The sequence below is a fragment of the Elephas maximus genome, chromosome 1 (assembly GCF_024166365.1).
Source record: "Elephas maximus indicus isolate mEleMax1 chromosome 1, mEleMax1 primary haplotype, whole genome shotgun sequence".
In the NCBI taxonomy this organism is placed as follows: Eukaryota; Metazoa; Chordata; class Mammalia; order Proboscidea; family Elephantidae; genus Elephas; species Elephas maximus.
The window spans coordinates 208,997,256-209,013,273 of NC_064819.1; the positions used below are offsets into that span (position 1 = coordinate 208,997,256).

Below are 16,018 nucleotides of genomic sequence, written 5' to 3' on the forward strand. Positions count from 1 at the left end.
CATGTCCTAAGTATGTGAGACACAGTCTCACCATCTTTACTTCTAAGGAGCATTCTGGTTGTACTTCTTCCAAGACAGATTTGTTCGTTCTTTTAGCAGCCCATGGTGTATTCAGTATTCTTTGCCAGCACCATAATTCAAAGTCATCAGTTCTTCTTTGGTCTTCCCTATTCGTTGTCCAGGTTTTGCATGCATGTGAGGCGATAGATCCATGGCTTGGGTCAGGCACACCTTAATCTTCAAGGTGGCATCTTTGCTTTTTAACACTTTAAAGAAATCTTTTGCAGCAGATTTGCCCAATGCAGTGTGTCAATTCAGAGATTAGGAGTTGTTAAATCTATCACATTAAGGCTTCTACCACCTGTCTGTCAGTTTGTCACACTGTGGTGACTTGCATGTTGCTGTGATGCTGGAACCTATGCCATTGGTATTTAAAATAGCAGGGTCACCCATGTTGGATAGGTTTCAGCAGAGCTTCCAGACTAAGACTAGGAAGAAAGGCCTAGTGATCTACTCCCCAAAATTAGCCAGTGAGAACTCTGCGGATCACGACAGACTATTGCCCAGTGTAGTGCTGGGAGACGAGCCCCCTAGGCTGGAAACCACTCAGTACATAGTGGCCACAACAGCGGACTGAAGCATATTAGGGATTGTGAAGATGGCACAGGACTGGGTGATGTTTCCTTCTGTCACACATGAGGTCAGCATGAGTTGGGGCTGACTCAGTGACAGCTAACCACATCAACGATCTTACGCTTTGTAATACCCACTTTTTGATTTTACCAAAGGGACGTTTTACTAAACTCGTGATCAGTTTCCCATCTAACGGTGTCGCGTTTTTGTCAGGATGGTTTCTTCGAGGGGAGAAGCAGAGGATGTCTTAGTTTACACTGTCTGTGTTTCCGCCAGGCTCGCCTGAACTGTAAGCACTGCGGGAAGCCGGTGATCGACGTGAGGATTGGGATGCAGTACTTCTCCGAGTACAGCAACGTCCAGCAGTGTCCGCACTGTGGGAACCTGGACTACCACTTTGTGAAGCCATTCTCCTCCTTCAAAGTCCTCGAAGCTTATTGATGAAAGCTTTGCTTTCGTAATAGCTATTTTATTGATATTCTTACTTTGTTACATATCTTTTATAGGGAAACATTCTGTGACATTAATTTCTTTTCTAATTTTGAGGAGAGCTACTTTGTATATGTGTGCCACTACAATGGGGGCCACCCCTTGCGCTTTCTGATTCCTGAGTGTTTGTCTGTGGTCATGACCAGAGCCCGAATGGGTAATCCTGTGAGTTTGGGATAGTGGTTCACCATTGTGAAGAGTCTTTGATGCAGCTTTAAGGTGGTGGGGAGGATGAGGAGAATTTAGGAAAGGGATTATGTGGTTACAAGCTAAAAGCATGGTAGGAGTTGGGAGGAAACTCTCACTAAAGTGTTAACTGTCTAAAGACTGACTTGTAGCTCTTCCCTGGGCCCTGGGAAGAATTTGTGACAAGTGAATGTAAGTCTGTCCCTGGAGAGCTGAGTGTATTAGTCTCTTGGCTTAGTGTTCTGCAGCACACATTGACATGAAATTCACCCTCACTGACAGAGTGCTTGAAAGTGGACCTGAGTGCTGTATCCATCACTGTTGTAATTTAACCGTCAGTTTTCCATACTAAAAACAATGTCCAAATTAGAAGACATAGGAGAGCTATTTATGTGACAAATATTTTTAGCTAAGCTGACCTATAGCAGGATTTATCAAAGAAATCCAGAAATGACGCACACTGATTTGAGAGGACAGAAATCCATAAATGTGCCATTTAATTATGTCTTTGAGGTTGGTCAAAATAGCCCTTGAAGGAGATGCATAAATAGCACGATTTGGGCGGTAACGATCTGTACAGTCGCTCTGTCGGTGTACCATTGATGTCAGATTCTTCTCACAGGTAAACCTCACAGCCACAGAACGTAACTGGTGAGTTTCAGAACCAGTCATTGCCACTCATTATCTTCTTCAAAATTGCTTATGGCCACCCTTTTACCCATTTAATGCTGAGTTTCCAGAATCGAAGATTTGACCCAAGAAGGGAGAGGAAATATTTTTGGAGAGGATGGTAAGGAAATTAATAGTTTTAATATTTGTAGTTAAGTGTATTTCACTTTGGAAAAACACTGGTAGTAATGCGTGACCTGTAACCCATTGCCACTGAGTCGATGCTGACTCTTAGCAACCCAATAGGACAGAGTAGAGCTGCCCCATAGGGTTTCCAAGGAGCAGCTAGTAGATTCGAGCTGCCGACCTTTTGGTTAGCAGCCAGACTCTTAACCATCATGCCACCAGGGCTGCATAATGCATAACAATATATTTAAAAAATACATCATTATAAAGATCCCCATTATACCTTAAACAGTTGCCACTGAATCGATTCCAACTCATGGCGACCCCGTGTGTGTTAGAGTAGAACTGTTCTCCATAGGGTTTTCAATGGCTAATTTTTTGAGGGTGATTGCCAGGCCTTTCTTCTGAGGCACCTCTGAGTGGAATTGAACTTCCAGCCTTTCAGTTAGCAGGTAAACACATTAACCCCATTATACCTTACCATAGGTGAAAAAAGATGTTAATACAAAGGGCTTGATCAGTTAGATCATTGGGCTTTCCAGAATTCAGCCTTCTTGTGATTTAAATGAACTCATATCCCATACATTTATAGAACTGGAACTGGAATATGACTTCTCAAAAATGTATCTGATGATTTCAAGTGTGATATGCGTACATACTAAGAGTATGCTGAAAATATCATCATGTTTTATGGATAGCCAAATTGAGACATTTTTTATTACTCATTTGGCTTATACCATTTTTTTCTTAGTGAAACTGTGGTTTTTCCCTGCAGAAGTGTTTTAGGCATTACTGTGACTTTCAGTTCTACTACATGAAATATTTGATGTTTTTGAAACAGCGCAGCCTTAAAGATGCATTGACTAATATTCTTCATCTCTCAGTTTGGATGCTTGTCACTTGGTTTGCTGCATCTGGCTTGGTGCTTGATGAGCTGAAAAATATTTCCCAGTAGGGGAAAAGCTCAAAATGCCTGTGAGAAAAAGCATCATCACTGGTCTGCTAGTGTCTGACATAACTAAAAGAGGTACACAGGACAGAGCCCTCGCAAACTTGTCTTTAATGCGCAAAGCTGTAATTGTGAATTAGCTCTTGCCTTACTGACTCTCTCATGTACCCAAATATAAAAACTGGTAAGTTTCCCTTGTCTTTAGAATACTATTTGGCATTTATTTCTGAATTTAAAATGAATAGTAAAATACTTGTAACGCTGTTCTTTAACCCAGCTAAACTTTTATAGTGAAACCTACTTATGTTGTCCTGAAGCTTAGTTTTCCTGAAAGATTGCGTTCAGCAAATTCTTTGGTCTAAAACCTCTGTGGGTATAGTGTTTGCTCCAGTTTAATGTTTTCTCCTTATCTTGTTTTTCACTCCTTAAAAAATAAGTTGTGATAACGTTTCACTGTAACTGGGTAAGATTTTCTTGAGACCTTTATTTTGATGATAAAATTAGGAGTCTGTGGATGCTGCCGTTATGTAAAAAGAGGGGCAGAGGTGTCACACTTGAGCATTTATTTTTTGCCTTTAAGGTGTTAACATTCTTGTTTAAAAGGGAAAAAAAATTGGCTGCCTCGCAAATAAAATAAAACCGAATCTGCAACGCTGTGAAGATAAATCTTATTTTGGAAATCTGCTGACTTTGGTATTTTCCCAAAGTCTTCTCAAAATACTTTGCTCTGAGTACCTTGATGGGAATTGGAATATGTCAGAAAAGATGATTATTTTTGTAGTGGCTAGGATATTAAAGGATGTTAGTCACCCAAGAGACCCAATTTCTGCATTTCTGATGTTCAGTTCAATAGTATGAACCACTCTTAATAATTTCAAATTGATTTTGCAGCTACTCTAACATTTCCTTTTTTTTTTTTCTTTTTTTATCATTTTAAGAATTATATACCCTGAGCAAATAAAATTGTCTACTCAATTAACTAAAATTGTTTACTGAGAAGACAATTCCTGATGTCTGACCATTTTCTTTTCAAGCCGCCTCAGCTCTCTGTTCTGTTCTGGTTGCATCTGAAGCAGCTGATGTGCTGGGTTTGCACCTTAAAAGATACCCTTTGTGCTGTGAAATCGGGGAACAAGTTACCCCGTCTTTATTAAGGAAGAGTTTTCCCCAGACATCCTTTAATTTCTAGTATTTGTTAAAAGAGATTCATTTTCTGAATTAAAGATATTTTCGTACCTGTTTGGAAAAATTAACTCATCAAGTGGGAATAATAGGTGTTGAACCTTAAAACTAACAGGTATACTGATGTGTTAACAGAATAAACCACCAGAACTAACTTGCTGAAATCTTTTGTTTAGTCCTGCAAGAACAGTGCTTAACCTGCAGTCTCTGCTCCTGTGTGCAGGTCAGTAACTCCAGTCTGCTTTTCTTTTAGCCCCAGGTAGCAGCCCTTGAGTACTTTTTGATGGAAGTTGGGGACGAAGTGGGGAGAAAGTGCTCCTGTTCATTGTTGTGAGTCCTACAGTAGGATATTGCCTGACCCAGTTCATCTCTATGTACCCTTGGCTTTATTATCATTCCAGGTAACTGAAAGACGGACACCATTGAAACCAGCTCAAAAATACATTCTTGTCAGTAAAGATTTCTTGTCAAGATGTCTTGGATTGCACTTTTGTTGAGGGAAGACGCTGTAAATAGTTAAAGAATGTTGATGAAGCTGAAACATTTGGTTATGGAATTGTGTGTGGTGTTAGAGGGTTTCTGTTTGTGAAATGTATGTATTAAAAATAATAAAATTGCAGAAGCTAACATTGTACTCTGTCTTTAGTGTGCCACTTTGTTGTTGAGATTATCTCGTCAAGAAAGATAGTAGAGATGTTTTCTGAGGTGTTTTATCACTATTCAGGTAACCATTTCAAACTTAACTACTACAGCTAATAAAAAATATGAACTTTTGTGCTGTTTGAAAGTGGTGTATCACATGTAAACTCCTGTATAACAAATTACACATTCTATATAAAGACGTTAATTCCATATGAAATAATCCAAACTTACTGTTTTGGTTATAGGGGATTCTATTGAATAGATAATCCTGTCCTATAAATGTTTTCTTCAGTTCCTAGACCTGTAACAATTAATGAAAGGATTTGACTGTATGCTTGTTCATTATAAACAAAGAAAACTGAGTCACAATTTAACTTCTTGCTGATTTTATGCACTGTGATAAAGTATAGTTTATCCTTCAAATCTCGTTGGCCACTTCATTTCAGGTATCATTCTAAGCCAGTGGATTGAAATCCACAAAAACGTTAGAACACAGGATAAGATATGGAAACTCGGGTGAAGAAGGAATCTTTCATACTCTGCTAGTGGATTCAAAACCTGCCTTACCATTAATTTATTACAGACGTCTGAGGTGTAAATTTTATTTTATTTATTTTTAGGGGTTCGGAATATTGTGATTTCTACCCGTGTAGTCTACGTGAGCAAGACTCCATTGCAATTGCAAGGAAAGTACAGGTCTTTCTGCAAAAAAGCCAAACCTGTTGCCATAGAGTCCCTTCTAACTCAGCTACCTTATAGGACAGAGTGGAACTGCCCCATAGGGTTTCCAAGTAGTGGCTGGTGGATTTGAACTGCCAACCTTTTGGTAAGCAGCCAAGCTCTTACCAAAGTTAAATCCCACTGCCAAACCTTAAGTTTAATGGAAGAAAAGTCTTCTTTATTCTTAGTAGTTTGCATTTCTTTAAATCTTGGTTATATTGTTTTGACTTAAATTTGGCAGCTATTAGATTGTTAATCATTTAGGCTATTTCTCTAGTAAGGTGTTAGATTTTGGAAGGAAAAAAAAAGCATGTCTTCAGCTTGTGCTCTTCTGTGCTGTATGTAGGATAAATTTTGGGTAAAGAATGTGAAATCCCTTTGGAGACAATAAAGTGTTGTATAGATGTAATATTTGAAATAATATAGTTTAAGGCAGATTCTTCTAGTGGCAGCTTTGAGCATTGTGGTTTTTATATAAGCTTGATCTTGCATTGCTAATCTTCAGAGACAGCAACAATAAAATAAAGCACTTTTTTGTCTCATGGAGATCAGCAGAACAAGACTGATTACATTTTATCAGTGTTTAAATGGAGTTGGCCACCATAGCACCATTTCCTGGTGATGGACACCATGTCAAGTGGGTTCTGGGACATTTGATTAAAAATACCATATTTCAAAATCAAGTTTATAGCTATCTAATTACATTCCTGGTAAACCAAATTACTCTAAAAGTAGCAAAGTCATAGCCATAGCAGTCACAGAGATGCCAGAATTCAGAGTAAAGGCTATGGTTTTTATTTACTTAGTAAATATTTGTTAAATTGCTTTGGCTACCATTCATTGTACTCATTTTATAGATAAAAAAACAGAGACCGAGAACACTTAAATCTAGTAAGTTCATATAATCAGTAGCTAAGAATTAAATGTGGATTCTCTTACACAGTTCTCAAAATGGGGTTTAGGTAAATACTCAAACATGGCTTAGAGGTGGAATATTCATTAATTTTCTTTAATTCTCCCTTCTGCTCTCTGTCAACATTTTCATAAAGGTCAACTTTATTTGGCATGTTAATTACTCCCAGATTTAGAAATTAGGTACCTGAACAGACCCCCGTTACTAGCCCATGTTATTTGAGAAACCTTTTAGTGTAAACCTTACCTAGATCCTAATTTTACTTTTTTTTAATTGTGCTTTAAGTGAAAACTTACAGCTCAAGTTAGTTTCTCATACAAAAAACTATATGCACATTGTTTTGTGACCATAGTTGCTATCCCTATAATATTTCAGCACACTCCTCTTTTCCACTCCGGATTTCCTGTGTCCATTCAACCAGCTCCTGTCCTTTTCTGCCTTCTCATCTTGCCTCCAGACAGGAGCTGCCCATTTAGCCTCATGTCTACTTGAACTAAGAAGCACACTGTTCATGAGTATCATTTTATGTTTTCTAGTCCAGTCAAATCTTTGTCTGAAGAGCTGGCTTTGGGAATGTTTTTAGCTCTGAGCTAACAGAAACTCTGGGGGCCATGTCTTCCGGTGTCCTTCCAGTCTCAGTCGGACTATTATGTCCAGTCGTTTTACTAGAATTTGAGCTCTGCACCCCACTTTTTTCCTGCTCTGTCAGGGACTCTCTGTTGTGTTCCGTCAGGGCGGTCATTGCTGGTAGCTGGGCACTGTCTAATTTTTCTGATCTCAGGCTAATTGGGGTCTCTAGTTTATGTGGCTAATTTTTCTTTTTGTTGTCTTGATTTTGTGTCTGCTGATTTCTTTTGCCTTCAGTTCATCTTTTTTTCACTTTCTCATGCTAAGGGGGCCTACGTGAATGGCAGTTGTATTCGCTGAAAAGGAAAGAAAATGTCAACTAAAGGCACATACATATTCACCAAATATGTAAATAGGAGGACATCTGTTTAACTTGTTTCAAATGTGGGTGGGTGTAACATGAAAACGTATATAAATGTCGGGACTCTATGGAACAGAGTCACCAAGAAGTAAGTGAGAGGAGCCTGTGGGTGCAGGGGTGGATGGATGGCCTCACAGGAAAGGACTGTGGGGTTCTCTGAACAGGGACCATCATTTACCCAAGGACAGCTAGCCAAAATAAAGGCATGGTGCCAGGGGACTTTGTTTTTATAGTGCTGCTCAAAGCCCTGTGCTTCTTAAACTGGGGATCAAAGGGTAAACCATTCAAGGAGTTTCTGAAGCCACAAGATAAATATGGTGTATCTTGCTAGAGAGCTAATTTTAGTCTATGATATATAACATTATATGAAAATAAGCAACAATATGTCTTAGGAAGTAGACTGAAAAACTTATGATTGTAGGGTACTGGAAGATTGAGATCTCACCATTGAATCTCTGGATCTATACACCCCCTCTCCTCTGCTGTGGAACCATTTAAAAAACATTACAGGCTGTCCCCAGATTATGAATGAATTCTGTTCCTGTCTGTCTTTAAGTCAAATTTGTACGAAGTCGGAACAGTTAGGTACAGTTAGTATCTGCATCAGTTAGTCAAATATTTTTCTTGGTGTAGCTTTCTATGTATAAAAACATTAAACACTTCCAGAAGCACTAAAGCACCTTTAACATAATACAGCAAGGAGGTGGGGCCAAGATGGCGGAGTATTCAGATGCTTTCTGTGGTCCCTTTTACAAAAAAAGACCAGAAAAAACAAGTGAATCGATTATGTATATGGCAAGCTAGGAGCCCTGAACATCAAAGGCAAAGTTAAGAAATTGGACTGAGCGGCAGGGGAGGGAGGCAGTTCAGAAGCAGTGAGGAGTTGCTGGACCTGACTTGGTGCCCCTCAGCTCTGATCTCCTAGCGTGACCATGGTGGGGCTGATGGTAGCATTTTGGACACAGTTTCCTTAGGCAGAGTCTACTCACGCCTCCAGGATCAGCGAAAATCAGTCTCTTGGCGTAAGTGATTGCGTCTAATTTACCATGTGGATCTAATGGCTCCCCTTTTGAAATAACTCTCTCCCATTTATCTGATCCCTCCTCCCTGTGCCCTGAGCCAGCTTCAGTGACGGTTGATTTCCCTGGGCCTGAGTTGGGTCCTGCTGCACACCCCGAGCCATTCTACCAGCCTTGGATAAGGAACAAATTAACAAACGGGGGAAAATAATCTGCCATCTCCCCAAAATGGGACTTTAGGGCAGAAGTGGCTCCTGTCCAGGCACAAGTGGTCCACAGACTTTGAATGGCTTTCACCCCTGCATGGATCCATGTGGCCCCATTTCAGCAGCTAGATCCTTGTTACATTGCAAGGGTGTATGTGCCTGAGGTCTGACTTTAACTGTTTCAGCTGTGCAGTGGAGAGGCGGCTTTTTGAGGTTTGATGCCACTCTGCCTATTAAGCAGGGTCCTTGCCTACCCACATCAGGGGCCTGAGGACTGATGGCTCCACCTATGCCACCTAGCCACATGCGACAGGGGTCCAAGGATAAGTGGTACCTCCCAGTCCTTACAGTTGAAAGCATTGGGTGCCTACAGTATAAATGCAGAGCCCAACCACCTCTTTGCTCTAGAGAACAGGAAAGCTCCTTCCTCACAGACACTTAAGGGAAGGTTGTCAGCCCTCTGCCTTGCTCAGAGCGTGACCCCACCACAACCAGAAACCTGTACATAGACCAATCATTACTGCTCCTCTAAGATAGTAGGTGAGAGCCCGGACCACACACTTTGTGACCAACTACCTGGACACCTCAGCTGAATTCATACAAGAAAAGTGAATGGACTCCTAGGTTCGTATACCGGTAACAGCTCTAGCCATCTGGTGACAGGACATTAGAGCTTTAAAGGCTCCAATAATCAAGTTAGCTTACTTGAGCAGCCTATTTGGGCATATCAAAACAAAACAAAGCAAGAAACTAGGACACAATAAACAAACAAATTAATACGATAACTTATAGATGGCTCAGAGACAAGAGTTAGTATCACAAAGAAGCAGACCATGATCACTTCAATAATCTCCCAAAACAAAGAACTGAGGAACTTTTCGGATGAAGGGGTGTTCCTGGAACTACCAGAGGCAGAATACAAAAGATAAATATACAGAACTCTTCAAAAGATTGGGAAGGAGATCAGGCAAAACACAGAATAAGCCAAGGAACACACAGATAAAACAGTTGAGGAAATTAACGTTATTCAAGAATATAATGAAAAATTTAATAGGCAGCAAGGATCCATAGGGAGACAGCAATCAGAAATTCAGAAGATTAATAAAATTACAGAATTAGATAACTCAATAGAAAGAGGAGCAGAATTGAGGAAATAAAAGTCAAATTAGTGAGTCTGAGGATAAAACACTTGGCACCAATATATTTGAAGAAAAATTAGATAAAAGAATTAAAAAAAAAAAAGTGAAGAAACCCTAAGAATCATGTGGGACTCTATGAAGAGAAATAACGTATGAGTGATTGGAATATCAGTACAGGGAGGGAAAACAGAAAATACACAATTTTTGAAGATCTGTTGGCAGAAAACTTCCCTGATATCATGAAAGATGAGAAGATATCTATCCAAGATGCTCATCAAACCCCATACAAGGTAGATCCCAAAGAAAGTCACCAAGACGTATTATAATCAAACTTGCCAAAACCAAGGATAAAGAGAGAATTTTAAGAGTGGCCAGGGATAAACGAAAAGTCACCTACAAAGGAGAGTCAATAAGAATAAACTTGGACAGGCAAGAAGGCAATGGGATGACATGTATAAAGCCTTGAAGGAAAAAAATTGCCAGCCAAGAATCACATATCCAGCAAAAATATCTCTCAAATATGAAGGTGAAATTAGGACATTTCCAGATAAACAGAAGTTTAGGGAATTCATAAAAACCAAACAAAACTATAAGAAATACTAAAGGGAGTCCTCTGGTTAGAAAATCAATAACATCAGATAACAACCCAAGACTAGAACACAGGACAGAGAAACCAGATATCAACCCAGATAGGGAAATCACAGAAATAAATCAAGATTAAAAATCCCCAAAACAGGAAAACAGAGAAATCATTATTTAAAAGATGACAACATTAAATCAATAAAGAGGGACTAAAAATTGTAGTTACAGATCTTTCATATGGAGAGGAGTCAAGGTGATATAGAGAGATAAAATTTGGTTTAAACTTAGAAAAATAGGGGTAAACAATAAGGTAACCACAAAGGAGACTAATAATCCTACACATCAAAATAAAATACAAGAAAAACATAAAGACACAGCAAAAACAAAATCAATAACAATGAAAAAGAGGAAAATACTATTTTTAAAGAAAAACTACTCAGCACAAAACAATGAAGTGGAAAAAAGAAACTGTCAACAACACACAAAAAAAGACATCAAAATGACAGCACTAAACTCATACCTATCCATTTATCCATGCTGAATGTAAATGGACTAAATGCACCAATACAGTGGCAAAATGGACAAAAAAAAAACACAATCTGTATATATGCTGCCTTCAAAAGACACACATTAGACTTAAAGACACAAACTAAAACTCAAAGGAGAGAAAAAAATATATCAAGCAAACAACAATCAAAAAGAGGAAGAGTGGCAATATTAATTTCTGACAAAATAGACTTTAAAGTTAAATCCATCACAAAGGATAAGGAAGGACACTATATAATCATTAAAAGGACACTATACCAAGAGGATATTACCATGTTAAATTTTTACACACCCAATGACAGGGCTTTAAGATACATAAAACAAACTCTAACAACATTGAAAAGTGAAGTAGACAGCTCCACGATAATAGGAGATTTCTACACACCACTTTTAGTGAAGGACAGGATATTCAGAAAGAAGCTCAAAAAAAAAAAAAAAGATCTAAATGTCACAACCAACCAACTCGACCTCATAGGCATATACAGAACACTCCACCCAATAGCAGCCAAGTATACTCTGTTTTCCAATGCACATGGAACATTTTCAAGAATAGACCACATATTATGTCATAAAGCAAGCCTTAGCAGAATCCAAAACATCAAAATATTACAAAGCATCTTCTGTGACCATCAAGCCATAAAAGAAATCAATAACAGAAAAACCAGAGAAAAGAAATTAAATGCATGGAAACTGAACAACATCTTCCTCAAAAACCACTGGAGTATAGATGAAATTGAGGATAGAATAAATTCATAGACTCAAATGAGAATGAAAACACTTTCTATCAGAATCTTTGGAATACAGTGAAAGCAGTCCTCAGAGGCCAATTTATACCAATAAATGCACACATACAAAAAGAAGAAAGGGCTAAAATCAAAGAATTATCCCTACAACTTCAACAAATAGAAAGAGAGCAACAAAAGAAACCCTCAGGCACCAGAAGAAAGCAAATAATAAAAATTAGAGCAGAGTTAAATGAAATAGAGAACAGAAAAACAATTGAAAGAATTAACAAGACCAAAAGCTGGTTCTTTGAAAAGATTAACAAAATTGATAAACCATTGGCCAGACTAACAGGAGAGGAAGCAAATAACTCAAATAACAAATGAAATGGGTGATATCACAGCAGACCCAACTGAAATTAAAGGAATCATATCAGATTACTATGAAAAATTGTGCTCTAATAAATTTGAAAACCTAGAAGAAATGGACAAATTTCTAGAAACACGCTACCTACCTAAACTAACGCAAACAGAGGTAGAACAATTAAATAAACCCATAACAAATGGAGAGATTGAAAAAGTAAAAAAAAAAAAAAAAAACTCCCAAGAAAAAAAAGCCCTGGCCCTGATGGCTTTACTGGAGAATTCAACCAAATATTTACAGAAATGTTAAGACCACCACTACTAAAGGTTATTTCAGAGCACAGAAAAGGAAGGAATACTCCCGAACTCATTCTATGAAGCCAGCATTTCCCTGATACCAAAACCAGGTAAAAAGATACCACAAAAAAAGAAAATTACAGACCTATAACTTAGGTCTCATGAACTTAGATGCAAAAATCCTCAACAAAATTCTAGCCAATAGAATTCAACAACATATCGAAAAAAAAATTCACCATGACCAAGTGGGATTCATACCAGGTGTTCAGGGATGGTTCAACATTAGAAAAACAATTAATGTAATCCACCACATAAATAAAACAAAAGACAAGAATCACGTGATTTTATCATTGAGGCAGAAAAGGCATTTGACAAAGTTCAACACCCATTCATGATAAAAACTCTCAGAAAAATAGGAATAGAAGGAAAATTCCTCAACATAATAAAGGGCATTTATACAAAGCCAACAGCCAACATCACCCTAAATGGAGAGAGCCTGAAAACATTCCCATTGAGATCGGGAACCAGGCAAGGATGCCCTTTATCACCGCTCTTATTCAACATTGTGCTGGAGGTCCTAGCCAGAGCAATTAGGCTAGATAAAGAAATAAAGGGCATCCAAATAGGCAAAGAAGAAGTAAAACTATATTTGTAGATGCCATGATCTTATACACAGAAAACCATAAGGAATCCTGAAGAAAACTACTGAAACTAATAGAAGAGTTCATCAGAGCATCAGGATACAAGATAAACATACAAAAATCAGTTGAACTGGGTTTTTTTTTTTTTTTTTTTAACACCAACAAAGAGAACATCAATGAGGATATCACCGAATCAATACCATTTACAATAGCACCCAAGAAGATAAAATACCTAGGAATTAATCTAACCAGAGTTGTAAAAGACTTTTACAAAGAAAACTACAAGACACTACTGTTAAGAGGCCAAAAGAGACCTACATGAGTGGAAAAACATATGTTGCTCAGGGATAGGAAGACTTAACATTGTAAAAATGTCTATTCTACCAAAAGTGATATACAGATACAATGCAATTCTGATTTAAATTCCAATGACATTTTTTAATGAGATGGAGAAAGAAATCACTGACTTCATATGGAAGGGAAAGAGGCCCCAGATAAGTAAAGCATTACTGAAAAAGAAGAACAAAGTGGGAGACCTCACTCTACCTGATTTTAGAACCTATTGCACTGCCACAGTAGTTAAAACAGCCTGGTACTTGTACAACAACACGTGCATAGACCAATGGAACAGAATTGAGAGCCTAGACATAAATCCATCCACATATGAGCAGCTGATATTTGACAAAGTCCCAAAGTTTACAAAATGGGGAAAAGACAGTCTCTTTAACAAATGGTGCTGGCATAGTGGATATCCATCTGCAAAAAAATGAAACAATACCCATACCTCACAGCACGCACAAAAATGAGCTCAAAATGGATCAAAGACCTAATATAAAATCTAAAACCATAATGATCATGGAATTAAAAATAGAGACAATGCTAGGAGTCCTAATAGCTGGCATAAACAGTATACGGAACATTACTAACAAGGCACAAACACCAGAAGAGAAACTAGATAACTAGGAGCTACTAAAAATCAAACACCTATGCTCGTCTAAAGACTTCACCAAAAGAGTAAAAGACTACCTACAGACTTGGAAAAAGTTTTTGGCTACAATTCCAGTCAGCGCCTGATCTCTAAAATCTGCATGATACTGCAAAAACTCAACAACAAAAAGACAAATAACCCAATTAAAAAATGGGCAAAAGGTATGAACAAGCACTTCACCAAAAAAACATTCAAGAGGCTAACAGATACATGAGGAAATACTCAGGATCATTAGCCATTAAATAAAAACTACAATGAGATACCATCTCACCCCAACAAGGCTGGCATTAATCCAAAAAGCACAAAATAATAAATGTTGGAGACTTTGTGGAGAGACTGCAACACTTATACACTGCTGGTGGGAATGTAAAATGGTACAACCACTTTGGAAATTGATTTAGTGCTTCCTTTTTTTTAAAAAAAAAGCTAGAAATAGAACTACCATACAATCCAGCAGCCCTACTCCTTGGGATAGATACTAGAGAAATAAGAGCCTTCACACAAACAGATATATGCACACTCATGTTCATTGCAGAACTGTTCACAATAACAAAAAGATGGAAGCAACCAAGGTGCCCATCAACAGATGAATGGATAAACAAACTATGGTATATTCACATAATGGAATCCCATGCAACGATTAAGAATGGCGAATCCGTGATACATCTCATAACATGGAGGAATCTGAAAGGCATTATGCTGAGTGAAATTAGTCAGTTGCAAAAGGACAAATATTATATGAGACTACTATTATAAGAACTCAAGAAAAAGTTTAAACACAGAAGAAAATATTCTTTGATGGTTATGAGGGTGGGGAGGGAGGGAGAGGGGTAAAAAAAAATTAAATAGTAGAGAGGAACTATTTTAGGTGAAGGGAAAGACACAATACAGGAGAGATCAGCACATCTGGCCTAAACCAAAAGCAAAGAAGTTTCCTAAATACAATGGAATGCTTCGAAGGCCAGAGTAGCAGGCATGGGGGTGTGGGGACTAGGTTTCAGGGGACATGTAGGTCAATCGGCATAACAAAATGTGTTAAGAAAACATTCTGCATCCCACTGTGGTAAGAGGTGTCTTGTGTCTTAAACACTAGGAAGAAGCCATCTAAGATGCGTCAATTGGTCTCAGCCCACCTGGAGCAAAGGAGAATGAAGAACACCAAAGACAAATGGTAAAGATGAGCCCAAGAGACAGGGCCCAAACCGGAGACTACTCAGCCAGAGCTTGGAAGATCTAGATGGTACCTGGCTACCACTGATCACTGCTCTGACAGGAAACACAACAGATTATCCCTGATGTAGCAGGAGAACATCGGGATGCAGATCTCAGACTCTCATAAAAAGACCAGACTTAATGGTCTGACTGAGACTAGAGGAACTCTGGAGGTCCTGGTCCCCGGACTCTTTGTTAGCCCAAGACTGGAACCATTCCTGATGCCAACATTTCAGATAGGGATTGGGCTGGAGTATAAGAGAAAATGGTACTGGTGAGGAGTGAGTTTCTTGCCTCAAGTAGACACCTGAGACTATGTGGGCAACTCCTGTCTGGAGGTGAGATGAGCAGGCAGAGAGGGACAAGAGCATGTTGAATGGACAGGGGGAATATAGGGTGCAGAGGAGGAGTGTGCTGTCTCACTAGGGGGAGAGCAGCTAGGAGTACATAGCAAGGTGTGTGTAACTTTTTGTGTGAGAGACTGGATTTGTAAGCTTTCACTTAAAGCACAGTAAATTTAAAAAGAAAAAAAATATGGCAATAATAATGTTTTCATGCGTGTCAGAAAGTAGTGCCTGTTTTTTTTATTCTGAACCATTGAATGTGCCTTGAATTTTTAAGATCATAGGCTTTCCAGGGGTTGGATGATAAGTATGGGTTGCATGTAAGGTGGGCGTTCATAACCCGGGATTGCCTGTATTTGGATAACAGCTTTACTCCCCCTAGCCAGGGAAGGCTTTTTACGGGTGTCATATCTCACAAGCAAATATTCTGGCTTCTGGTCTATTTTTTGAGTACTATATGTT

General features: G+C 38.6%; 1 protein-coding gene across 4 annotated transcripts in view; it reads left to right on the forward strand.

The window, feature by feature from the left end:
- The window catches only part of HECA (hdc homolog, cell cycle regulator), a 67,628-nt gene extending 62,760 nt beyond the window's left edge, over nucleotides 1-4,868 (forward strand). Inside the window, exons 4-6 of one of the 4 annotated variants that reach the window (XR_007519420.1) lie at nucleotides 910-2,098; nucleotides 4,411-4,457; nucleotides 4,636-4,868. Coding sequence is in view for 1 of the 4 variants with exons in the window: in XM_049902336.1 (XP_049758293.1) it covers nucleotides 910-1,074 (165 nt within the window). In the remaining 3 variants the exon portion in view is untranslated. Of the gene's footprint in view, nucleotides 1-909 lie in introns of all 4 variants that reach the window. The other 3 variants (XR_007519418.1, XR_007519419.1, XM_049902336.1) reach the window with 3 other exon arrangements.
- Nucleotides 4,869-16,018: the final 11,150 nt, after the last annotated feature.